Genomic DNA, 24,214 nt, shown 5'->3' with positions numbered 1-24,214 from the left:
TATACTCGACTCAGAAAAATACTGACTTAGGCATCAGAGGGTCTTTTGCAGGTACCCCCCTCCTCTTTCACACCGACGGCGAAGAGGAGTCTCCGCTTCCTCGTCAAAGCCAAGAAGTGAAGAGAGATTACGGAGAGAAGCTACGAAGGGAGGTTACGTAGGAAGATTACGGAGGGAGGTTACGTAGGGAGATTACATAGAGGTGGCGAAGTGGAGAGAGATTACGGAGAGAAGCTACGAAGGGAGGTTATGGAGGGAGCTCGCATAGGGAGGCTACCGAGGGAGCTTACGTAGGGAGACTACAGAGGGGGCAACAGAGAGAGGTTCCAGAGTGGAGACGAATCGCGGAGCGGTGACAAGTTACGAAGCCAAGAGGAGTTTTCGCTTTGTCAACGACGGATAGAAACTTCTCGATTGTCCCCGGTTCAGCTTCCGCTCCAGTCCGCATTAATTGTTGGGTCAAATTCCTAATCGGAATTTTTCACCTCCAACACTGAACTACGCCGCCACCACAGTCAAACCTCAAAGTCAACACACCATAAGCCAATAGGGTATTAACACAAACCATTCATGTCCGGCAAACGATACAACAACAGCGAAGCAGAAACCGCCAACGCTATCGCTGACCGCCGCTAAACGAGGGGAAAGATCACGGATTCCTCCTTGCCTCCTTGCCTCCGACTTGGGTTAGAGACGGCCTTTTTTTTGGCTGAAAAAAATATGCTTATGCTTTTCAAAAAAAAAAAAAAATTATGCTAAAATGAAAATTGCTTCGGACTAAAAAAAAAAAAAAAGTTTAACCTTGGTTTAGCGTGGGGTAGGTACGTGCTTTGGTGTCCATTCCTCTACTAATCCATGTAGGCATGTACGTACGCATGGCAGTCTCAAAACGCAGCGTTTTATCCACATCCCCTCACACTCTTCTCAGTTGCACCGTCCCACGCGCGGAGAGACCTTCCTCTTCCCTTTCCATCGTTTTCGATTTGATAATCTCTGCTTCGGTCGTGTTCTCAGTTTGGTCTCAAACCCAAACCCAACACTTCTTTTGTCCTAAACCCAACACATCCCCCACGTAATTTTCATCGAACACCCATCTCCCCCAAAACCCGCCACCGCTTTCTCCGCCCAGATCCGACCAAAGCCTCAGTCTTTCTCGCATAAATATGCTGTCTTGCTCCGCCTCTGTTCTGGGTTCGGAGCTCAATCGTTGTTGAATGTCGGGTTCGGATTAGAAGAGCGTGGGAATCAAAATCAGAGATGGCGGGTCAGGTTGTTAAGGTTAAGAGGGAGGCACTCGAGGCATGCATGACGTGTCCTCTTTGTCATAAGCTTTTGAAAGAAGCCACAACCATATCTCTCTGCCTCCACACGTGTTAGTGATTCCCTTTAATCTAATCAATTCTTATGATCTGGGTTCTGTTCTTGTTGTGCATAATTAATTGTGTTTATGTTTGTTCGTAATCCATGTCTTTTTTTTTGTTACATGGGGTTTTCGAGAATTAATGTGTTTAATTTTGAGGTTATGGCATTACCAATTTTATGTCTTTCTGTTTAGATTGCATCACTGTACAATTGGCATGTTGTTGAGTGTTGCTGTAGTCTATGCTAATTTTATGAGTGGTGAATTTGAAACCAGTCTGCAGGAAATGTATATACGAGAAGCTGTCGGATGAGGAGGGGGATTGTTGCCCGGTTTGCGAAATTGATTTGGGCTGTCTACCGGTGGAAAAACTTAGGTATTGTAACGACATTCCGAAAAGAAACTGTCCTTTCTCTTTGCTTATAGGTTCGGTCGACTGTTTTAGTGGTGAATGCAATGTGTTTTTGGTAAATTGGATCATTTAGTAGGGATGCAGCACTTGGATTGTTCGAACGCGGATAACTATCCTGTGTTTTTCGGAAAACAAGGACACTTCTAGCATATTACATTGTGCACCATAGGGAGCTAATAACCATATATGTTACTTACTTGAAATGTATCATGTAATTTAAGCATTGGGAGCTATCATAATTAGATAACGAATTGTTGCTGGTTGTTTAATATCGTCATTAAGGCTGCTTTTTGAAATAGGAAAAAAAAAAAGTAACTGGTAACGATTGTAGTAAAACACATGATACAACATACAAGTATGATTTTGCATAAAAGTCGATCCCCTTTGTCAACCATCGAAACAATTTTTTAGTTTTCAAGACTGAGATAAAGGTGGACTTTTTTTTTCTTTTCTGCGTAAGAATGCTTTGTGAGATTCTAGTTCTTCTCTCGTTCTCTTGCACACAATCATATGTTTTTATGCAAATGCATAATCATTTGGTTGCACTAGTTATCCTTTTTATCCTCGTCATGTGTGCTGGAGCTTTACATCAAAATGTTCTTACATATACTTGGGATGCCAATTAATGATCTGCAGGCCGGACCATAATCTGCAAGATATCAGGGCCAAGATATTTCCTCTTAAACGACGGAAAGTTAATGCACCCGAATCACCTTCAGTTTCATCGCCAGTGAAAAGGAAGGAGAGGTCATTATCTTCATTAGTAGTCAGCACCCCCAAAGTTTCAGTGCAGGCAGGTTTGACTGGAAAGAGATCAAGAGCTTTGACAAGAAAGGCTGCTGCTTTACGTGGATGCAGCTTTTCTGTTGAAGGAGCTTCAAAGAGAGAAGAATCTTCAGAAGATCATCCAAGGAGCTCTAGCTCACCTGATGCTCAAGATAAGATGCAGGTAAAGGGGGACCAGGAGTTTGATTCCTTTTACTATATAGTTCAAGTTTGATTTAATGGCAAACCAAACATATCAAATGCTTTTATAGATGAGAATATATGACGCATCAATCATAACCTAAATTACAACCCTACTCTCAATTCTCAAGCAACTCGTTTAATTTTTAGAAAATTAGGTCATTCTCCTAAGAGAACTAAGAAACCCTAGTCTAAACTCTTTAAGTAAATCCCTTAATTTTAGAAAATTAGGTCATTCTCCCAGGCCTTTACATAATTCACGTGACAATGGATTGACGAGACACTGACACAGTTTATAGAAGTCAAACATGAACCAGACATCTAACCAATAAGAGATGATGAATAGTGGTGATGCATGGCTCATGATAATGCCATCAGTGACAAGAGAGATGGAACAAAAAATCTGTTAAGAACAAACTAGGAAAATCACAAAACTACCAAAAAAGTCCAGTTTATTTATCCAACATTGACTTATTATGGATTTTGCATGCTTATTCAATTAATGCAGGATTCTTCCATGCCTGAGACTTCCTATGAGCAGAAGCCTAATAAAGATAATGTTGAAGTAATAGAAGGCAAAGCTGATCTGTGGACACCCTTAAACTGTCTTGTAGAGGCTGCTAACCGAACCAAGTCCTCTAAGTCAAATTCACAAGGGCAGTTCCTTGCCAAATCAGAGCCACTCAATGCCCTTGATAGTATCTGTGAACTTTATATGCCTGAAAATAACACGGACGCAGAATCGCCGGATCGTGTACATATGCCTAAGGCCAAAATTAAGGAGCCCGAGAACAGTACAAGAGGGAAAAAGAACAATAATGCAGCAGCAGTTACAGGAACCATGAAACGCAAGAGGTTGCATGCAGGTAATCGTAATAGGGGAGCTCCGTCTGGGGAGTCATGTGATTCAGCTCAAGCTCAAGCTGTGCTTGATGCACGTGGGGCTAAGCGTAGCAGAAGAAATAGTCCTATTTGGTTCTCCTTGGTTGCAGCTGAAAACTGGTGAGACACTCCTTTGGTTATAAAGCTTATATAGTTATGTGGTTTATATATGGGGAGCTGAGTTTGTTATATCTTATTGACTTCTGATTTTTATGGTAAATGGCTTCAGGAAAGGAGAGGCCTCCTTGCCCCAGATATCATCATGTTACCTGAGAATAAAGTGAGCTTTCTAGAGTCCTGTTTCTTTCTTTGAACTTCTGCAACTTTATAACAATGCATTGCCTTATCTTAGTCATTTTGTCATCTGATGTATGGGATAGGCAACCAGTATCAAAATCTGGCCATCTTTGCGTTTTTGTTTTGGGCTTAGTGTCATGTAATAAGAACAAGTTAGTTAAATTTTTACTGGAAGAAGACATGAAGGTGAATAGTGATGACTTGAAATCCTAATAGGCCATGACACAAATTCTTTAGAAGTTTGACCTTTGCTTATTATCTTTTTTCCAGCCAAACTTAGTACATGATTTGAGTCTGCCATTATTGGTCATGAATACGCTACACCAGAAATGTAAACAGATCATTGTTGAGTCAACTGCACGGCCCAAGTAGAGTGTTCGGCACCTCTGCTACTATGTTAACCACATATATTCCCTAATTGTGATGATATCAATGTATGCATTTTGAAGAATCATGAAGCGATGCCTTGCGGAAAAACTTTTAGTGACTTGCTTGGAGCTTAGTGGTAATTACTTTTCTTTCTTTTACAGGGATGGTAAAATGCCTGTTACATTTATTCAGAAGTACCTTGTGAAGAAACTTGAACTTACCAGTGAAGCTGAGGTGAGTATGTTTTTGTTGCCTTCAAACAAACTAGAACTTTCAGCAGCCAAAAAAAAAAAACAATCTAGAGATTGTAAAAGTATTATAGTTAAAACTGTGAATTCACTTGCTTATCGTTGGACTCATTATGCTTATTGTATGCATTTTGAGATGGATATTTGTTTCTCCTCTTAACGCTTTAAGTTTTGTCTCATCTGATCATGTAGGTGGAGATAATGTGCCGGGGTCAGCCTGTGCATCCAACATTGCAACTACATAACCTAGTAGATATGTGGTTCCGAAATGGATCTACAACAAAAAAGTTACCAGCAACAGTCGGCTCCTCTGCTAAAGATTTTGTGATGGTCCTCTCATACTGTCGACGTGTGCAAAATCCATGAAATACCTAATATAAAAATAATTTCTTTATTGCCTTCATAGTTTATAGCTTCAATCTTTGTAGTACCTGTTTATTGGATTTACGGGTGTATCAACTACGTTCATCCAGTCTGATACAGCAATAATGAGTTTGTTCTCCTCAATGTGATTATAAAAGTAGTATTGTTTTATTATAAAAAGGGCCTCATATTGTAGTCTCGTCTATAACGCTGAAGACTTGAAGAGTCCACTTTGCTGTTTCTAGCTTCTACTAATATTTTATTTATTTGCTGGTTTTTGAACCGCCTGGTTGAATATCAGTTAAAATTGCTCCGAGAGAGGAGAACATACGAAGCAAACATCAGAACATCTTTCAATTCTAGAGCATAAACAGATTGACCCTTGACAATTCACCAATAATTTAACAAAAAATGTGTGCATTTAGAGGCTCTAATGAGCACCACTATAGTGAAAAATAGTTTAGGACTTTTCGATTAATGGTTGTTAGACCTATTTTTCAATTACATTCCGCCAAATCAACTGTTAGATGTTTAGATATTCATGAGCAAATCACTTTTACAAATTTTCAATCAAATTGGAAGTCGTCAAGATATCGAACTTGACCTGGCTCAGTTTGTTCCCTATTCCCTAATAGTGTCAGGTTTTGGTTATTTGAATTACATCGCTATCCAAGGTGTCTTTACTTAGTCTAGTTTTCTAGAGTCTCTAGTAGTAACTCGATTATGAGTGGCCCACTTCCGGTGGACTATTGTGTTTTGTACGCCTTTTTCTACCCTATTAATGGATTGACACCCCTTTGATTTCAAAAACATGTGAGAAAATTAAAGCCTTTTAGAGCATCTTTAGCAGACCCTCTAGGATTTCTAAAGTGATTAGCCAAAATGACTTTTTAGCTACCTTGACTAAAATTTGACTGAAAAATTGCTAGCATTGGTAAAGATGCTCTAAGATGACACCAACAACTAAGATGATTTCACAATCAAAAACAAATACAAAAGGCAAGTAGAGAAAATGGAAAAGAGATGAGTAGCAATATTAGCACCACTAGCAGCAGCCATCTTTATGCAATTAGTAGGCTTGAAGGAGACCCATTTTTTATCCAAGTCAAAACCAATCAAGAAATTTTCTTGAACATTGTTTCCGAGAACACCAATATCGTCACTAGAGAAGCCCTGCTTACTAGAGTTCATTAGTCCAAGGCAGACTAATTTTTTCTCTTCGTCTCTAAATATATGTTCCGCCGTTAATTGTAATTTTCCACCATCGTCAAAATGCACAGCCATATTTGGTGCTTTTGGAAGCGTTGTCGTGTTGAAGCATATGCTACTTGAATTATCTTCGTCAATATAATTGATTACCTCCAAATTCGGATCAAGTTTGTGTACCAGCTGATTCACCACCCGTTCATAAAAATCTTGAGGTAAATATGATAAAGCTGTGCCTGAGTCGATCAACGTGTTACCTTTCTCAAGCAATGTTCCTGTTGAGTTAAAAGGAACAAAATCATTTCCAATTGTAATTCCTTTCATCGTCACAAGATAACTATCCATGTCCGATTCTACATCGATCAAAGGTGTTGACACCACCCCTTCACCCGAAACTTCACTCCCATTCCCGAAATTAATAGTACTTTCGATTTTGGGATCAGTACTAACAGGCACAAAGCAATACGAGAATTTTTTGCCTCCAACATAGGGACTGATTTGAGAAGCAAATGACAAGGGCCCGCGTCCAAGCCCTATTATTCCCATTTCATTCTCACTTGCCTCTATACCACTGTTGTTTTGCCCACACCCAATGACAATATCTTTTAGGATTACAACCTTACCTGACGTGGACTTCAAGGTAATTACTTCTTTAGCCACTGTACCTTTAGAGTATGACTCATCTGCATACGTTGAATCATACATGCAAGCAGCTTGAGGATTTCTTTTGCAATAGTTTCGAGGTGAGAACTCGTCAACAAGTCTACACTCGCTTTGAGAACAAGTAATGTTCCTATAAGTTGAGGATTCTTTCGGGTCAAATATGGCATGTTTCGTCTTGAAGCAACTTTTACATGGCTGGCATTGAGTCCATAGTAGAGTGCTGCCTGTATCAGCAATTACATAGATATCGAAAGGCGGAGTTCCTATTGACAATTTCATAAGATGTTCGCTACCATCTGGATCGGTTGCTAGTGTTGATTGCGGCGTTTCTGGACCCATCAAACGTCGGAAACTTTTGTTCCTTTTGTGATTGTACAAGAGTGAATTTAGAGAGTTTCTTCGGATAAGATGAGCACTAAATCCACCATTATAATTGTTGATATCTGCCGCTGCGGTATAAAAAAAACATACGAGATGAATGGAAAAAATAGTGATGACCACCAAACTATAATAATACTTGCGTAAATGACAAAAGGCACTACTAGGGTTTGTAGGTGCCATTATTTAAGGCAAGAGATTGGTAATGAGAGAAGAATGATCTGCAGGTATTAGTCCTTATATAAAAGGTGGTAAGCTTTGTTTTCATGGCTAAAAATTAAGCATGACATGGACATTATATTATCCTAAGAACCTCGTACTATACGGTTGAGTAGTTCTTGTTTTAGAAAATTTAAAAGAGGCCGCCGGGTGCGACTTGTATTATTGGGTTCCTTATTTCTATGGTCAAAGCCTCATTTCTTGGCTCAATTTTTTTAACAAAAAAAAAAAAAAAACAAACCGATCTTGGCTCAATTTTCAACTTTTGACTTTCCTATTTGTTGTTTTGGTCAAGAAAGTCTACATGTTTGAAAATTATGTGGTTGTTCTTTCGTATAGATTTATCAGGTCAGCAGTCTTTGCAAGAGACTTAATTTGTAGGAATGTTAGTATAGATTTTGTAGGGGATTGAAATTGACACTTTTTTTTTTAACAGCCTACACTCCCCTTCATGAGTGATTTTTCAATGAATATATGCATGGATCGAGGGGTGTGGTTTGTAAAAAATGGGGTGTCAATTTCACCCGATTTGGTATCCCTCGTTTTATATTTCCATCATATGATTCATATCCTTAATCCTCGTTTTCCTCTAAACAGAAAAAATAAAAGATGTAATATATATGAAGGAACATATATGAGGCCGAGGCTTGTATCAATTGGGATGAGGTGGACAATGGAGTAGACATTAGTGTGAGATCAGTCAAATATTGGATGACTGTGCATAGGAGTTATGTGTGTAAGAATGGAGTAGACATTAGCTAAAGCGTAACTTATGACAGAACAAATAATATGAGATCAGTGATTGTGCTAACTACTTCCCATTGAGAGTTCACATCAGTGCTGCACAGAAGACCTTTATCCTTCTTCATTTCCAATGACTTTCCAGATGAATGATCAAGGCAACAATATATGGAATTATGTTTTATGTATGTGTGATTATAAAGTACAGGCAACAATATGCGGCATTAGCTAAAAGAACAGAATTTTATAACCAAAAGCAAATACAAAAAGCCAAGTGGAGAAAAGGAAAAATGGATCAATGGAAGTAATAATTAGCACAACAACCCTTATATATGCAATTAGTTGGCTTGAAAAAGATCACATTTAACCAACGCTTGGTGCTTCAAGTGGTGAGGAGCTTGTTCCCCTTAAGCAAGGTCTCGAGTTCAAGCCTTGTGAATGGAGCAGCCAGCGTTGGGTACCCTTGATGTAGAGGGTACTCGTAGAAGTATCCGAGTCACCCAAAACTTCACTACCTTTTAGGAAATTGATCTTGCTTTCGATTTTTTGATCAGCATTCTAAGGCATCAAGTAATGAGAGAATTTTTTTTGCCTCCAACATAGCAATTTGAGAAAGAAATTATAAATGTTCGCGTCCAAGCCCAACCACTCTCATATCATTCTCAGTTGAAGTAGCACCATTGTTCTTATGCCCACACTCAATAACAATGTACTCAATTGTGGTACTCAAGAAAATTCTTTGATTTAGTGGAAAAAAATCATAGTATGTAAGCTAAGGAAGCCATCTGATTGCTAGCAAGAGACTCCATTAAGCAGTAACTTGACAAAATGTACTCCACCTGGATCAGAGTTGAGCCCACTTCCAAGCTCATTTCCATAATCTCAACACCCATCTGAGGATGACACGACAACCACTGTCTCCCGAAGAAACAGATCTGTGGCCTTGCCATAATTGCTTCCAGACCAAAGTACTCCCCGATTTGGGTTGTCCAGGTATTCAGGACACCCTTACAAGCCCATCATATTGATCTCCTAGATGCTAGGAGAAGCTTCCCTTCATCTCTAACATCACCAGCGACCAAAGCTAACCCGATTCAAACTTCAAGAAATCGATTAGGTTTAGAACTTTTTTTTTGACTTTGTCAAGAGGAACCCAAAGGCTTCCTAGGCTCAAGATAAACCCCTTCGGCGCATGTGAAATGCTCCAACTGTGCATTGTCATATCACTCATGTAGTCATGTAGGTATGATTCATTTGATGACTGTTATTGTTTTAGCTTAAGCTCCCATTCGAGGATTGGCCAATGGATCCAATTCTTGTGTGTGTGGGAGCTAGCCATGAATACCCATCAATAAACTTGGCCATTGTAAATATATCAGCATCATTTGCGCTCATCTTATGATAACCTGGCATGGTCACTTCACCCAGTCTCCAAGCGCCACACCCAGTCAGAATTCTGGTACTCATCGAAATATAGTTTATCTACAAGGCCATGCCACTAAAGCCAAGCCTCTGGCCTTGGAACATTGCTTGTAGATGACTGCATGAACACTGTTTGTGCATTAGTCCCTGGCCTAACTCCATTCCAACCTTTAAGTTGGCTTCTTTGTGGACACATTGGGGTCAACTTTGATGTTGTAGAGTTAGAATGGGAAGCCGGATGAGTCTGATGAGGAGTTGCAGCCATGGGTGGCGATGACGCTGGTGCCGCCGATTTGTAGTGAAATTCACACTCCCTAATTTGTAATCCACACTTCATCTTACATTTTTTGGTCAAAATTCTCATAAAAAAGACAAAAATCAAGTTAGTAAAGACCAAATTTTTAGTACTAAAAAAGAAAACATAGAGTATGGATTGTAAAACGGGGAGTGTGGATTTCACTCCCCTTTTGTTTTATGTAAATATTTCATTTTTGTGAGATGGTAGTGCTATAGCCAAAGATGGAGTCGACAACATCATCGGTGATTGGCATTCGGAAGAATTGGTGATCGGCTTGCACAAGCAATGTGTCTTGGTTTCCTGTTATCTTGCACAAGTAGAAGATAGGGCGGTCGCCACCGGATAGAAGTTCGACCACCTATATATTTGCTTGACTTGTAACGTTACGTTCTCGAATTCTATGTCAATTGCAATGATTCCTTGGGCCCTAAAACCTATTGGAGAAGAAAATAAGTCAAACATAAACACCATGAGCTAGTAATTTGACATGGAAATTTTTAGATGTGAAACGATCGTTATATAAATTTATGTATGAATGGTATGTTGTTTGAAATCATGTTTGAATGTAAGTATCAGATTGTGGATGGATGTAGTGGGAAACTTCGTTCTCCTTTGCTTGTACCTTGGAAACTTCATGGTTCTTAGCTTAATTATTTAAGTTGCATCTCAAATATGACATTTTGATCTTCTCATAATTTTCGAGAAATGATCAAAATAGCGGATACATCGGCTAATCACAGTACCTCATTAATTCAACTGGTTTGTCAACCAACTAGGAGTAGATGACTATTTGTCATGTGAGAGGGAGTGGGGTATCAAAGTTTGGGGTATATGATTTTAATTTGGGTTTTTATAAATTAGGTTTAAGTTTGGGGAAATTCGTGAGCTTTCATCAAAGTTTTTAAAATTTTTGAATTGCATGCTATCTTATTTGCTCTGCCCATCATATTGATTATAATTTATGCTTATCCATCTGCTGGTTTCATAAGAGAAAATGGAATTGGTTTGAAATTGGGAGGCTAATTCCTTCGGGTCTGCAACTGGAAGTGAGGATTGAGGAGGATGAGCCTTTCATTGGGTTCTAAACGTCCGAACACAAAACCGGCTCCGGTGAAATTTTTAATATATACTCGTATGTTTTTATGTACCAGTATGAAGCAGGTTCAATGCTTAAACAAGATATGTGGTCTTCTTCATTTATTCAGGGATCGATTTTTCTTTTTCGGTGTTTATTACTAATCCAATTTAGAGTGCAGAGCAAATACCCTTTATGAAATTTGAGAGATACTTTGGAACAAATAAAGAAGACCATGCAGATAGCAAGTAGTTACTTACTTTCATTCAGCTATCTTTGGTTACTTACTTTCATTCAACTATCTTTGCTAGTTACCTTTTTCATTTCTTCTATCTATCCTGTTCTCCACTTTTTCTTTTGGAACATGGGCAAAAACTACGCCACTATGGAAACGCACCACCACCTCATATATGAGAATCAACTTATTCCCGTACTTCCTCCAAGTTATCATTTGATTCAAGGATGTTAACATTGGATCAAAATAAGATAGCATGCAATTCAAAGTATTAAGCTTACCGTGAATTATTGAATTTGATGCCTAGGTAAAACCTAAAATTACTCGTATTCAGGGTGGTTTGTGATTTCACTATAGTAAAACACAACCATTAAACAACTATTGGTGCAGAGTAGCTTGTGGATTCACTCCTCCCATTTGAAATTAGAGTGTGTAATTTTCTATTGAAATTAATGGAAAATTCAAAAATTCGAAAATTGACCCAAGAAATGAGACTTTGCCTAATAAAACAACAGGTATAGAGTTCTTTTGGGAAAACAGGGCCTGAGCCATCTTCCAGGTTTAGTGCCAAAACATTCGGTTTATTTTCAAGTGTTTATTACTAATCCAATTTAAAAGTGCAGAGCAAATGCCTTGTATGAAATTTCGGAGACATTTTGGGACAAATAAAGAAGATCACGCAGATAGCAAGTAGTTTCTTACTTTCATTCAGCTATTTAAAAATCTGATCGAAACAAAAATCATATCAACAACAAAGTAGAAGAGAAACATCAGCACAACAAATCACTCATAAGTCCCCTTCAATCCTCCTCTAGATTGATGGAGTCCTTGAACTTTCCATATAAAATTTGCTTCAATTCGGACATCTGTGCAAGAACAGATTCCTTCTCTTCATGGAGTTTCTCTAAACTTTTGCTAGTTACCTCTTTCATTTCTTCTATCCTGGTCTCCACTTCTTCTTTTGGAACATGGGCAAAGACTTCACCAATCTGGAACCGCACCACCTCCTCATCTGTGAGAATCAATTCATTCCCTGCATCCTCCAAGTTATCATTTGATTCCTGGATGGAAACAATGGATCAAAACAGTGGACATCTTACGAAAGACTGGTATACGAATAAATACACACAAGAAGATAGAAAGTGATATTCAAGTTTAACTAACATAGTGATACACATGACAGATCAAATGAGTATAAAAGAAATCCCCCTCTTTTTTTTTTCTTTTTTTTTTCTTGTCAATAAAAATACAAAGCCTTGTAATAGCTTTTGAAGCATTTAATCACTCGAAAGGAAATAAACTTGGTTTTGGAGGGTAAAAGCAGTCTAAACAAAAAAAACTCGAGTCACAGAATCATGACCAACATATCATTATGGTAGTAAAAGAGCCATTGACCAGACTCGGTATATAAGAACTCAGCGGTATGGACAATTCCAGATCATATCCGATACTTGAAGTCTCCAAATAAGACCTTAAGTTTCTATAGATATATAATTAATTTTATTTTAGACAGCTGCTCCAATTCAACATAATATCAAAGCAGGAAATCCCAATTCCTATATTACAGGGACTAGGCCCTTCAAGTTTACAGGGATTAGTGACCTAATCAAGTTATCAAACAATAGATGCTCACAACCAAAAGAGAAAACAGGTAATATATATTGAATTTGATGCCCAAGCAAAGCCTCAAAATTCATTGCCTTCAGGGTAGTTTGTGAATCCACTTCAGTAAAACAGTAACATCAAACCTAACAGACTGACAAATCAAGTTAATATCTTTCCCTCTTGCTAAATCCCTTATTAGTTAACACACCCGTTAGCTTTTTTCTTCAATTTACAATCTCCAGTCTCTTTGTTTAATACTAATTCAAAACAAGAAAACATCTTCTTCTATTTGCAAGCACCTATTTGCAATACCCAGAATCAAAATCAAAATAAAAACAAAACCCATTAACAATATGAGCAAAAGATCTTACCTTTGCAACTTTGATCTCGTCCTCTAGCTCGTGGAACCGGTTATTCAATCTCCCAAATTTGTTGATGTTCTGCTGGTCCTCCCATGTCACCTCGGTTTCAGATCCTCCACCCTTTTAAACACGACATAGATAAATAAGTAAACTTTCGCATACATACAAACAAACACTTCAATTTAAGAAACTAAGGTTCTGGATTCACCTGTTGCATCTTCGATTCAATTCAAGAGGTTGAAGAAACACAAAGGCTTACTCTCAAAGTGTGAAAGAGTAGGGAGATTTATACCCGTTCCTGGGCTCGGATCACATGTATTGGGCTCTTTTCAAAAAGCCCATCTCAAGCAATATTCCTTTTATTGTAATTTTGTCCTTCAATTACTTAAATGAACAAATCCATTACTTGAAACAAACTGACACACCTACCAATATTTGCGCTAGAAGCATCAATTTTTTTTCCTTTTTTTTTGAAAATAGAAGCATCAAGTTTTAAGTACTTAGAGTTAGTTCAAGTGGCGAGGGAGGTTGAAAATTGGTCTAGTCGGGATTTGATCCGCTTCATCTCCATATAACAAAAAGAAAAGTAACAAGTGTTTTTTTTTTTTTTCTTTTTAACTTTGTCAAGAGGAACCCAAAGACTTCCTAGGCTCAATCTGAGTATTGAGTGTACTTGTTTTTTTTATTTATTCAATCTGAGTATTGAGTGTACTTGTTTTTTTTATTTATTCAATCTGAGTATTGAGTGTACATGTTGTATTTTTATATTGCAACAAAATTAGGCAAAATAACTACATTACCCCTTCAATTTTCATGGAAATTAAAGTCAAAAGTTGAAAATTAAGCCAAGAAATGAGGCTTTGACGGGAGGAAAGGAACTTCATAGAACAAGTGGCGCAGAGGTTTTTTTCTTTCAGGAAAACATGGCCCTGGTCGATCCTCTTCCAAATTTTCTAAATACAAAAATTCTTCCGTATCCTACGAGATTCTAATTAGAATCATATCTTATCTCCATGTGTACGTGAATAATGGCTTCTTACCCATGAACACAAAGCCTATCACCTTCTATTTAAAGATTTCGATCTGCACCAGTCGATCTCTTTCTTCTCATACCAATCTGTTTCCTCAGATAATGGCAGTTAAAAACCCTAATAGTAGCCTTCGTCGTTTAGAGAAGTATTATTATAGGGTAGTGGTCACCATCATTCTTGTGCTTCATCCGGTGTGTTATTCTGTTGCAGCAGCAAATATTAACAATAATCATCATTCTGGTTTCAGTACCCACCTTATTCGAAAAAAGTCCCTAAATTCACCCTTCCACAATCATAGAAAGAATAAAGTTTTTCGACGTTTGATGGGTCCAAACACACCACAATCACCGCTTACAATGGACGAGGATGATGGTGAACATCTTATGAAGTTCTCAATAGGAACTCCGCCCGTCGATATTTATGCAGTTGCTGACTCAGGTAGCACTTTACTATGGACCCAATGCAAGCCGTGTGATGGTTGCTACAAGATGAAGCATGCCATGTTCGACCCGAAAAAGTCATCAACTTATAGGAAGGTTCCTTGTTCCACAAAGGAATGTAGTTTTCTTGAAGACAATGGATTTTGCTCATTACCCAAAATGGTTTGCACTTACTACTACGCTTATGTAGATGACTCAATCTCTAAAGGGGTATTGGCTAAAGAAACAATTATCTTGACGTCCACGTCAGGTAAGCCGGTATCCCTGAAAAATATCGTGATGGGTTGTGGGCATAACAACAGTGGTTCTTTAACTGAAAATCAAATGGGAGTGATTGGGCTTGGACGTGGACCATTGTCATTTATATCTCAAATTGGTCCTCTCGTTGGAGGCAAAAAATTCTCACATTGCTTGGTGCCTACTGATACTGATCCCAAAACTGCAAGCAAGATAAGTTTTGGAAATGGGAGTGAAGTTTCGGGTGACGGTGTGGTGACAACGTCATTGGTCGATAAAGCACTATTCCAGGATCAATATCTAGTGACGCTAGAAGGAGTTACCGTCGGAAATAAGTTTGTTCCGTTTAGTTCACAAGGAAACTTGAAGTTGTTTGAGAAAGGTAACATGATTGTCGACTCAGGAACAACTTTGACATATTTACCGCAAGATTTTTATGAGCGGGTGGTAACTCAAGTGAAGAAGACAGTTAATCCGAAATTGGATCCGGTCTATATGAATATCGTTTTAGATGATCCGACAGAGGGAACCCAGCTTTGCTTCAAAACCACGAAGAATCTGAAAGGACCTGATGTGACCATGCATTTTGAGGGTGGTGCTAAACTCAAGTTAACGGCAGAACAAGTGTTTTTTGAAGACCCAGAGAACAAGTTGTACTGCTTTGGAATGGTGAACACCTCTCGTTCGGACACCATCGGTGAAGATCAAGTTGGTATTTATGGAAACAATCTTCAGGGAAATATCTTGATCGGTTATGATCTGGATAGAAGGGTGGTCTCCTTCAAGCCAGCTGATTGCATAAAGATGAGTAGTAGTAATGTAATGGTGCTGGTGCCACTCATCCCTCTTCATATTTCTCCACTTACCTTTTGTGTTTGCTTTTTATTAATGTACTCTTGTCCTAGATAATATATCTAATTTACTTGTAGATGACCGTAAAATCAGACACACATAATTGTAGGTGACCATAAAATCAGATGCTCATTAATGTAGATTATTTGTAAATGACCATACAATCAGACACACATAATTGTAGATGACCGTGAAAATTGGACACACATTGTTGTAGATTTAGCCATCAATACAAACCTATATACCACCTATCCTCTCGAGGCCTTATATATCTCCCTGAAATTCTATGTATCCACGGAAAGCTGGTTCGGTAATGGCAGCCATGGACACTATCCTTTGTCATGTACACTTTGGTGTAGTACTTCTGACTACTCTTTTCATATATCTTGTATCCTTTTCTGCTACAGCAGCAAGCAATGGTGGGTTTAGTGTCAAACTCGTCCACCGAAACTCCCCAAAGTCGCCGTTTTACAATCATAACAAAACTCCTATGGGCAAGCCACAGTCACGAGTACAAGCCAACAACGGCCAGTATCTTATGAAGCTCTCACTTGGAAATCCGCTGTTCGATGTTTACGGCATTGCTGATACAGGCAGTGACTTATTATGGGCACAATGTGTACCATGTGAGGGCTGCTATAAGCAAATCAAACCCAAATTCGATCTGAAGAAGTCATCAACATATAACGACCTACCTTGTAGTGCACAAGAATGTAGTTTGGTTCCTAATTCTTGTTCGGCAGAAAATGTTTGCAGTTACCATTACGAATACGGAGACGGTTCGGTGACCAGAGGGGTATTGGCTAAAGAGACCATTTCCTTGGAATCCACGTCTGGGAACGGTACTGTTGCCCTAAAAGGTATTGCGTTTGGTTGTGGACATAACAATACTGGTGTTTTTAATCAAGATAATATGGGTCTAATTGGCCTTGGAGGAGGCCCTATATCTTTCATTTCTCAAGTGGCTCCCTTAGTTGGAGGCAAGAAGTTCTCATACTACTAGCAAAATTGCCATTGCACACTGATTTTAATCAGTGGGTATAATCTCAAATAGCAACTGATATCCGTGTGGGAAGCCTAATAGCCACCCTACACTCACGGATTAAATTTCTGTCCCATTTGAGAGGGGTGGCCTTTGGTCTCTCCACACAGATAGAAAAATCAGTGTGGACTATAATGGGACTCACCACTTTCCAATTCCATACAGGTCCATCAAATCAATGATAAAAATATATTTGTAAAATGCATCCGTGTGAATTGGTTAAATATTAAATAATATATTTTTGACATTTTTTTTTTGTTACAGATATTTTTGACATTTCATCGGTCCAATTGTATTAAAGAAAATAATTTTACCAATTGTTTAAAATTTCTAAATTTTAATACGTCTGATTATTTCTTTTATTCCCAGATCTGGTTCATCAACAAACATGGTCCTTGCATGCATATCTTCTGGTTCAGTAGAATCGAATTCAAAATTCAAATTGTTATAAGAGGTTGTTGGAAGATCTTCTGGGTCAAAATCTCCATCGACATCGTAATCAGTCTTCGGTGTAGAGCATTACTGAACAAAGAAAGACATGGATTAAGAACCTCAAACTTTGGTAGAGAATACCCAATATGACCATAAATGCAAAGGAGATTATTGAAACTGAAACTGTTAAAATTTAAATCCAATAAACCCAACGAATCTTACTTTCAATGGATAGATCTGCTTGATTAGAAATCATCCATGCCATAACCCAATCAGCATAGATATGCTTACTGAAACCAATCATCCATGCCTCCACCTCCTATTTCTACTCACAATGATTCTGCAAAACCCAGATCTCGCAAATATTTTCATAAACATATACATCAAAAGCAATCCACAACAAATAACAGGAACCAAGAACATTAAAAACAATTCAAGATCCTATAACAATAAGGGATCAAGTAAAGACCTGATATCAATCTATCTTTTTCTTAAATTGGGGATCGGATTTGGGTTCGAATACATTAGAGAGAGGAAGAAAGTCAGCCGATCCACTATGCTCAACAACAAACTAGGCATGATTCCACATAGACTACTCTGAGTGGTTGTTTGATTAGAAGGAGATGAGACTGAGATTGGGATAGTTGAGTATTTGACATAGGCTGTGGAAAAAGGGAGGAGATATCGGCACTTGACTCTAATTAAAGATCATAGCAGATGGGAAGAGAGAGGGAGAGAGAGAGTTTTTCAGTTTTGAAAGGCAAGAAAGAGATAAGTAGCAGATGGGATAGAGAGAGATAGAGTAAATAAAGTTTTTTGATTTTAAAAGGCAAGAAAGAGATAAATGCAGTTTTGCGGTAAATCAAATTCATTTCAATCCACACTGATTTCTGTGAGTGATCATTTATTCACACTGATTTTTGTGAGTATTTGTTTACTCACACGAATTTCTGTAAGTATTTGTGATTTACACTGACTTCTGTGAGTATTTGTTTACTCACACAGATTTCTGTAAGTATTTGTGATTTACACTGACTTCTGTGAGTATTTGTTTACTCACACTGATTTATGTTAGTAATTGTTATTCACATATTTTGTTTTGAAATTCTTTCTAATAAATCTTTTAAATTTGGGGAAAGAAATAAAAAACTTCTAAGTATAAAACTATTTAATCAATTATATTTTTGTTATTACACACAGATATCTGTGTGTAAAAACTTTGTTACAGATATCTATGAGTATAAAGTTATTTAATAAATTATATTTTTTTGATTATACACGAATATCTATGTGTAAAACTTTGTTACGGATGTCTGTAAGTATAAAATTATTTAATAAATTATATTTTTGTTATTATACACGGATATCTATGTGTAAAAACTTTGTTACAGATGTCTGTGGGTATAAAGTTATTTAATAAATTATAATTTTTTTATCACACACAGATATCAGTGTGTAGAATATTTCTCACATATATCTATATCTATTAAATATTTGGGACACACGGATATCTGTGAAAAACACTATATCACACAGATTTCAGTGACAATATTGTCAACATGTGCTCATGTAGGGTCCAATATATCATTTCACACTGATATCTGTTGCTAAAAACTAAATCCCACAGATTTTTTATCAGTGTGAAAGTCAGTGGGTTTAAAATCAGTGTGCAATGGCATTTTTGCTGGTATCCCTAAACTAAATCCATTTCATACTGACGCTAGTATCGAAAGCAAGATGAGCTTTGGGAAGGGCAGTGAAGTGTTGGGTAATGGTGTTGTGACAGTACCGTTGGTCCCGAAAGACGACACTTTTTATTTTGTGACGGTGGAAGGATTTAGCGTGGGAGACAAGTTTTTGCCTTTCGATTCATAAGGGAAAGTTGAAAAGGGCAACATTTTCCTCGACTCGGGAACACCGCCGACGTATATACCGACGGATTTATATGATCGGTTGGTAGCTGAACTGAGGAAGCAGATTCCGATGGTGCCCATTGAAGATGACCCGGATTTGGGGAATCAGCTGTGTTACAGGACCAAGACTAATCTCAAGGGACCAATATTGACGGTGCATTTTGAGGGGGGTGCTAATATAAAGTTGACACCAACACAAACATTTATTCCACCAAAAGATGAGGTTTTCTGCTTTGCAATGATAGGTGATAACAGTGGTGTTAACATTTATGGAAACTTTGCTCAGACAAATTTCTTGATTGGTATTGACCTTGAAACAAAGGTGGTTTCATTCAAGCCAAATGATTGCACAAAAGATTAAGTGCTGCGCGCTGCTAATCTTATTTTCCTTTACAATAATAATTAATAATTAAAGATTATAACCATGTCGATCTTGTTAATATTTATATGAAAAATTTTAGATTTGCAATAATCATGCTGGAAATGGTTGGAAACACAGCAAAGATAGCATTTTAAGGGAAAGGGATCCTATATCCCCAATTTATTTACTCCCTATCCTCATAAGGGATTTTCATTTACTGTTGATGATTTGCCTTTCAAATCATAAAACAGGATTATAGTAGGGGATTGAAATCTACACTTCCTAATTTGTAATCCACACTTTCTCTTTCCTTTTCTGTCAAAATTCTCATAAAAGACAAAGTTAAAGTTTTTTTTTTTATCAGGTAGTTAGTTGTTAGTAACTCACACACCCATGCAGTGGTATCCCAGCGCCAGGACACCTGCACCGACATTGCGGCAAAAGCCAGGCAAAGCCAAATTAATCCACTGCACCGCAGACGCACGAATCCAAATGATCCCTCAAATCTGCTGGCCACGGGATGGAGCTGGGATTCGAACGCTAGACCTGGGGGTTCCAGACTAGGCCGTTCGACCAACACACCACACCACGTGGTTAAGACAAAGTTAAAGTTACTAAAAACAAAATTTAAGTTACCAAAGAAAGAAAAAGAGAGTATGGATTATAAAATGGGAAGTGTGGATTTCACTTCCCTTATAGTAATATAGAGGGAGAGCTTCTAACGAAGACAACTAAAATGAGGAATTCGTTAGGACTTTCTTGTGAGACTCACTTTTCGATCACATTTCCGCAAATCAACTGTTAGATGTTTAGATATTCATGTGTAGATCATTTATGCAATTTCTCAACCAAATTGAAATTAGTAAGGCATTCATAATCGCGATTTATTATTTATGAACATGAAATGTTCAGCTTTGACAGATCTAGTTCGCTCATTGATTTGATTTACTTCGGTACCTTAACGATTAGTAATTTAGGAGAAAACTTTCAGAAGTGATCTACTCATGCATACATAAACATCTAACGGTTATTTGCGGTAATGTAATCGAAAAGTGGGTCTCCCAAACTGTTGATTGGAAAGTCTTCATGAAGTCCTCAATTTAGTGGTCATCATTAGAAGCTCTCTCAAATTCACACTCCTCATTTTACAATTCACACTTCTTCTTTTTTTGAGGGAAATAGAATATATTCCAGTGATCGAAAAGATCATAACGACCATACAAGGTCAATCTAGGGGATCCGGAGATCACCCATTACAAATCAATGCTCAACTGACTACACAAGCAGTCAGGCTAAAACCCGAAAGGGAAAGTAAAAACTAAAAACCAAGAAGGAAAATGCAAAACTAAAAACCAAAAGGAAAAAGCCAAAACTAACAACTAAATTTATTCTAACATAACCCTAGTTCTCCGCATCTGCCTTGATTAGCTTGGGGCCTAAGACCATCATGGTGTACCCTTCCACCCGTCAATGCAGTGAACAATCTTGATATAGGGTCATATTAAGCCTAGCCCGCAGCAAGCCTACCGAAAGGCCCGACCCAACTTCTGCCCAAATCAGAAAGAGGAGGGAAAGTGGGCTTAAGCCCACACCCAGCCCAACTCCCACTGCCCTCACTCTGAATTTTAGACCGGAGAGCACCGGAACCCTAGCTAGTAGGCTTGCCGGAGCCGCTGCTATCCCGACACAACCGGCCTCTGCCATTCCTGCACTTCCGGCGGTCGGCCTCGCCCTTCAGCCATTGGAAGAATTAGACAGAGCCTGGTATGGGTGGTCACCAAACCTCACCGACAATCAAGTCCGCCTCCAAGCCTCGACCCGACTTCGCTCCCAAATCCGCTGCACGGATTCGATAACCACCGCCGACCCTCGTTTGCAGCGACTGCACGCACACCAATCCAGAACCCGACGTCGACACCAGTCCGATCCCCGCACGTCAAAGCTCAGCCTCAGATCCGCGACCTTGGCTTCTCCACCGTAATTCGACAGGAGAAGTCTACCCCGCCTGCACTACCGAACCGAGATAGCGACGCCGGAGCGTCACAGGCAAACAGAGGAAGCCGCCGCCCTGCTTTACGAAACTAGGGTTTCGGAATCCAACTCCGCGAAAAGTGGAGCGCTTTTGAGCTTATGCTCGTTTAATTCACACTTCTTTTTTTCTTTTTAAGTATCTTAATGTTATTTACTTTTTGTAAACATAAAATTTTTCGAAAAGAGAAAAGTATGAGGGATGATTGTAAAATAGAATGTCAATTTCACACTCCTTTAATTACTAGCCTAAAACTATCTCTTACAGTGACATGAAAATTGTAATTCAATGTTTATTGATTTCCATAATATTTTACCATCCATAAATTGGTAGTTCTCCAATCCATGCATCCACTAAGTTTGGCCTTGACATCTCTCCCATTTACATTATATAAACCTAAAACTTTAATCGTCCATTGAATTCTGGCCTTGATCAGGCCTAGTTTTCTGCATGTATGTTACCAATTTGTAAATGGTTTTAATAAGAAATGCAAAAATCTTGTTTTAGGTCAAATATTAGAGACAAATTAATTGCCTTAAAATTCTCATTTCTAATTGGCGATCTCCCAATTTCTGCATATCCTTGTATATATACACATGCATACAGAGGAATGAGTCCACTGAAGTATTGCACTTGCTCTGCAACACTTTTCTTCTCATGAGTAGTCGATCCATTGAAGAATATGAAGCTCTCCGATCGTTTCTATCTTTTCTTCACTTGCTTCATTGTTCTATCCATTAACTCGCATGCTAGGTCTAGTTCTAATATTATTGGCTCATCCCGCTTCGTAAAAGTCCCCTTGCCTTCGTTCAGAGAGTCATTGGTGTCTACCATGGAACTTGTTCAAAGTGTGGCCTCTACCATGTCCCTAATCCATGGTGACATTGATGATAACGATGATGATGGTCCAAATCTCAATGTTTCTCTTCCACAATATTGTGCATATTTGCTTGGTGAAACTGCTGGTGTTATGAATTGGACCCTTTCGGCGATTAATCAGCAATATACTCAAGGTTATTTTAGCTATTTTTGGTTCCATATTGGTCGGAAGGTTACTTATGACTGAACACTGTTAACGTGGATATACTATTTATTTCTTGATTTTGTTTCAATCCAAACACTAAAACAAAAGCTTCATTGCAGGTCATAAACAATTTTATACAACAGGTGATGCCATTTCCCATGCGAGGACACTGTTGAGTGGTAGTCTTGGCAGCCAAGAAATGTGTACGCAAATGCTTGATGGTACCAAACATTTCATGGTTTCAGGGAGGCTCAAACAAGTGACCACATCCATATATCATATCCTTGATATGTTGCAAGTGCCACGATTTGGTCCTGATTTTTCCAGGGCTACTACTGGTGCTTCTTTACTTGGTTCGACTAGATTCGACGGCGTTAAGATTTCGCAAAAACCAAACGTCATTGTTTCACAAGACGGGAAGGGAGATTTCAAGCTAATAATGGACGCGATTAAGGAAGCACCAAGTCACTCCACAAATTACTTTGTGATACTTGTTAAGAGAGGAGTTTACCATGAATACGTGAACATTGATGAGACAAAATCGAATCTGGTCTTGATGGGAGAGGGCATGGATGTTACTACCATTTCCGGAAGTAAAAGCGCAAGGGGTGGTCAGGAAACATTTTATTCAGCCACGTTTGGTAAGACACTAGAACATTTCTATTATAAACACAGACATATATATATATATATATATATATATATATCAATCATCTTAAGGTTATCCATTGACAATCTAATTAACAACATGCTATTTTGGACATAATTTGACCTCATCCAGTTTCTTAACAACAAATTTAACAACTTAATAATGAGTTATGATGTTATTTTACTAATTCAATAATCTCTATTGACATTCTAACACCGTAATATTCATACATGGTTCAACGATCTCTCTCGATTGGATAATCTGTAAGGAATCAACTTGCCATTTCAGATTACTATCTCTCATAATGTTTGTGTTTGACTTTGATCTCCAACAGCCGTTAGGGCCCTAGGATTCATTGCAATGGACATAGGGTTTGAGAACACTGCGGGACAAGAGAACTTGCAGGCTGTGGCGGTTCTCTCCAGCGGCGACCGCTCCGCCTTTTACCGATGCAAGATGACCGGAAATCAAGACACATTGCTAGTGCAAGCTGGCCGCCAATTCTTCCGAGAATGCAACATCACGGGCAGCGTTGACTTCATCTTTGGCTATGGCAGTGCTGTGTTTCAAAAATGCGACATTTACATAAAGAAAAATCAAATAGGCGGAACCAGCGTCATCGCGGCCCATGGCTCTAACAGCCCATCAGACCCATCAGGCTTTTCATTCCACCTCTGCACCATCACCGGAGACCCCAATGTGGTCATTAAAGACTCGACTAACAACGGAGCGTACCTCGGTCGGAATTGGGGGGATTATGCACGAACAGTGTTCATAGATTCGACCATAAGCAATGTTATACGGCCGGAAGGTTGGCTCCAGTGGCAAGGCAAGGGTGTGGACAAAGTGTATTTCGGGGAGTACATGAACAATGGCCCGGGTGCAAACGCTGCAAACCGGGTGAGCTGGCCTGGTTGTCATGCCAAGATGAGCCGATCTGAGGCTGATAGATTTACAGTGGCAAAGCTTATTGATGGACCTTCATGGCTGTCAACTGTAGGTATCCCAAACACAATGGGATTGGATGGATCCTAAAGCCCTCATTTATTCTTTGATTAATTTCTTTCACATTTGTTTTGTTTACAACTAGCTGATTCACGCTT

The 24,214-nt window shown here is 38.6% G+C and overlaps 6 protein-coding genes, 1 long non-coding RNA gene and 1 pseudogene across 7 annotated transcripts; 5 read left to right on the top strand and 3 right to left on the bottom strand.

Moving 5' to 3' along the window:
* The first annotated feature begins 924 nt into the window (after positions 1–924).
* Positions 925–5,077, top strand: LOC133721662 (E3 ubiquitin protein ligase DRIP2-like). Its single transcript, XM_062148343.1, has 7 exons — positions 925–1,372; positions 1,637–1,736; positions 2,409–2,721; positions 3,247–3,740; positions 3,850–3,900; positions 4,448–4,520; positions 4,727–5,077. Exons 1-7 carry the CDS (start codon positions 1,258–1,260, stop codon positions 4,898–4,900), a joined length of 1,320 nt encoding a protein of 439 aa, XP_062004327.1. The 5' UTR covers positions 925–1,257; the 3' UTR covers positions 4,901–5,077.
* Positions 5,078–5,848: 771 nt separating this feature from the next.
* Positions 5,849–7,336, bottom strand: LOC133723522 (aspartic proteinase CDR1-like). Its single transcript, XM_062150366.1, has one exon. The coding sequence runs from the start codon at positions 7,325–7,327 to the stop codon at positions 5,861–5,863; it is 1,467 nt and encodes a 488-aa protein (XP_062006350.1). The 5' UTR covers positions 7,328–7,336; the 3' UTR covers positions 5,849–5,860.
* A 4,480-nt stretch (positions 7,337–11,816) lies between these two features.
* On the bottom strand, positions 11,817–13,455 carry LOC133721614 (probable prefoldin subunit 4). The gene is made up of 3 exons (XM_062148277.1): positions 13,310–13,455; positions 13,111–13,221; positions 11,817–12,195 (listed from the first exon to the last, which is right to left on the bottom strand). The coding sequence occupies exons 1-3, from the start codon at positions 13,316–13,318 to the stop codon at positions 11,935–11,937; spliced, it is 381 nt and encodes a 126-aa protein (XP_062004261.1). The 5' UTR covers positions 13,319–13,455; the 3' UTR covers positions 11,817–11,934.
* A 778-nt stretch (positions 13,456–14,233) lies between these two features.
* On the top strand, positions 14,234–15,718 carry LOC133720912 (aspartic proteinase CDR1-like). The gene has a single exon (XM_062147395.1). It carries the CDS (start codon positions 14,234–14,236, stop codon positions 15,716–15,718), a length of 1,485 nt encoding a protein of 494 aa, XP_062003379.1.
* Positions 15,719–15,974: 256 nt separating this feature from the next.
* On the top strand, positions 15,975–19,409 carry LOC133720911 (aspartic proteinase CDR1-like; annotated as a pseudogene).
* Positions 16,928–17,916, bottom strand: LOC133719984 (uncharacterized). The gene is made up of 3 exons (XR_009851607.1): positions 17,605–17,916; positions 17,358–17,475; positions 16,928–17,225 (listed from the first exon to the last, which is right to left on the bottom strand). It is a non-coding gene; the product is annotated as an uncharacterized LOC133719984 (long non-coding RNA).
* A 2,861-nt stretch (positions 19,410–22,270) lies between the features above and the next one.
* LOC133720910 (probable pectinesterase/pectinesterase inhibitor 32) lies at positions 22,271–23,416 on the top strand. Its single transcript, XM_062147393.1, has 3 exons — positions 22,271–22,451; positions 22,606–23,103; positions 23,400–23,416. The coding sequence occupies exons 1-3, from the start codon at positions 22,271–22,273 to the stop codon at positions 23,414–23,416; spliced, it is 696 nt and encodes a 231-aa protein (XP_062003377.1).
* LOC133721808 (probable pectinesterase/pectinesterase inhibitor 32) lies at positions 23,405–24,148 on the top strand. The gene has a single exon (XM_062148542.1). The coding sequence runs from the start codon at positions 23,472–23,474 to the stop codon at positions 24,144–24,146; it is 675 nt and encodes a 224-aa protein (XP_062004526.1). The 5' UTR covers positions 23,405–23,471; the 3' UTR covers positions 24,147–24,148.
* Positions 24,149–24,214: the final 66 nt, after the last annotated feature.

The sequence above is a fragment of the Rosa rugosa genome, chromosome 7 (assembly GCF_958449725.1).
Source record: "Rosa rugosa chromosome 7, drRosRugo1.1, whole genome shotgun sequence".
Taxonomy (NCBI): domain Eukaryota; kingdom Viridiplantae; phylum Streptophyta; class Magnoliopsida; order Rosales; family Rosaceae; genus Rosa; species Rosa rugosa.
Note: the sequence above shows the minus strand (reverse complement) of the source record. Positions and strands in the feature narration are given on the sequence as shown.

What these genes read in the sequence shown, in the direction of transcription:
- LOC133720912 (XM_062147395.1), top strand. Translation starts at nt 14,234, where the DNA reads ATGGCAGTTAAAAACCCTAATAGTAGCCTTCGTCGTTTAGAGAAGTAT.
- LOC133723522 (XM_062150366.1), bottom strand. Translation starts at nt 7,327, where the DNA reads ATGGCACCTACAAACCCTAGTAGTGCCTTTTGTCATTTACGCAAGTAT.
- LOC133721614 (XM_062148277.1), bottom strand. An exon ending in ACGAGATCAAAGTTGCAAAG is followed by an intron (nt 12,196 to 13,110) that starts GTAAGATCTTTT and finishes GTTTCCATCCAG; the next exon opens with GAATCAAATGATAACTTGGA.
- LOC133721662 (XM_062148343.1), top strand. Translation starts at nt 1,258, where the DNA reads ATGGCGGGTCAGGTTGTTAAGGTTAAGAGGGAGGCACTCGAGGCATGC. An exon ending in TCATGTTACCTGAGAATAAA is followed by an intron (nt 3,901 to 4,447) that starts GTGAGCTTTCTA and finishes TTTCTTTTACAG; the next exon opens with GGATGGTAAAATGCCTGTTA. An exon ending in AACTTACCAGTGAAGCTGAG is followed by an intron (nt 4,521 to 4,726) that starts GTGAGTATGTTT and finishes CTGATCATGTAG; the next exon opens with GTGGAGATAATGTGCCGGGG.
- LOC133720910 (XM_062147393.1), top strand. Translation starts at nt 22,271, where the DNA reads ATGGAACTTGTTCAAAGTGTGGCCTCTACCATGTCCCTAATCCATGGT. An exon ending in TAATCAGCAATATACTCAAG is followed by an intron (nt 22,452 to 22,605) that starts GTTATTTTAGCT and finishes TTTATACAACAG; the next exon opens with GTGATGCCATTTCCCATGCG.
- LOC133721808 (XM_062148542.1), top strand. Translation starts at nt 23,472, where the DNA reads ATGGACATAGGGTTTGAGAACACTGCGGGACAAGAGAACTTGCAGGCT.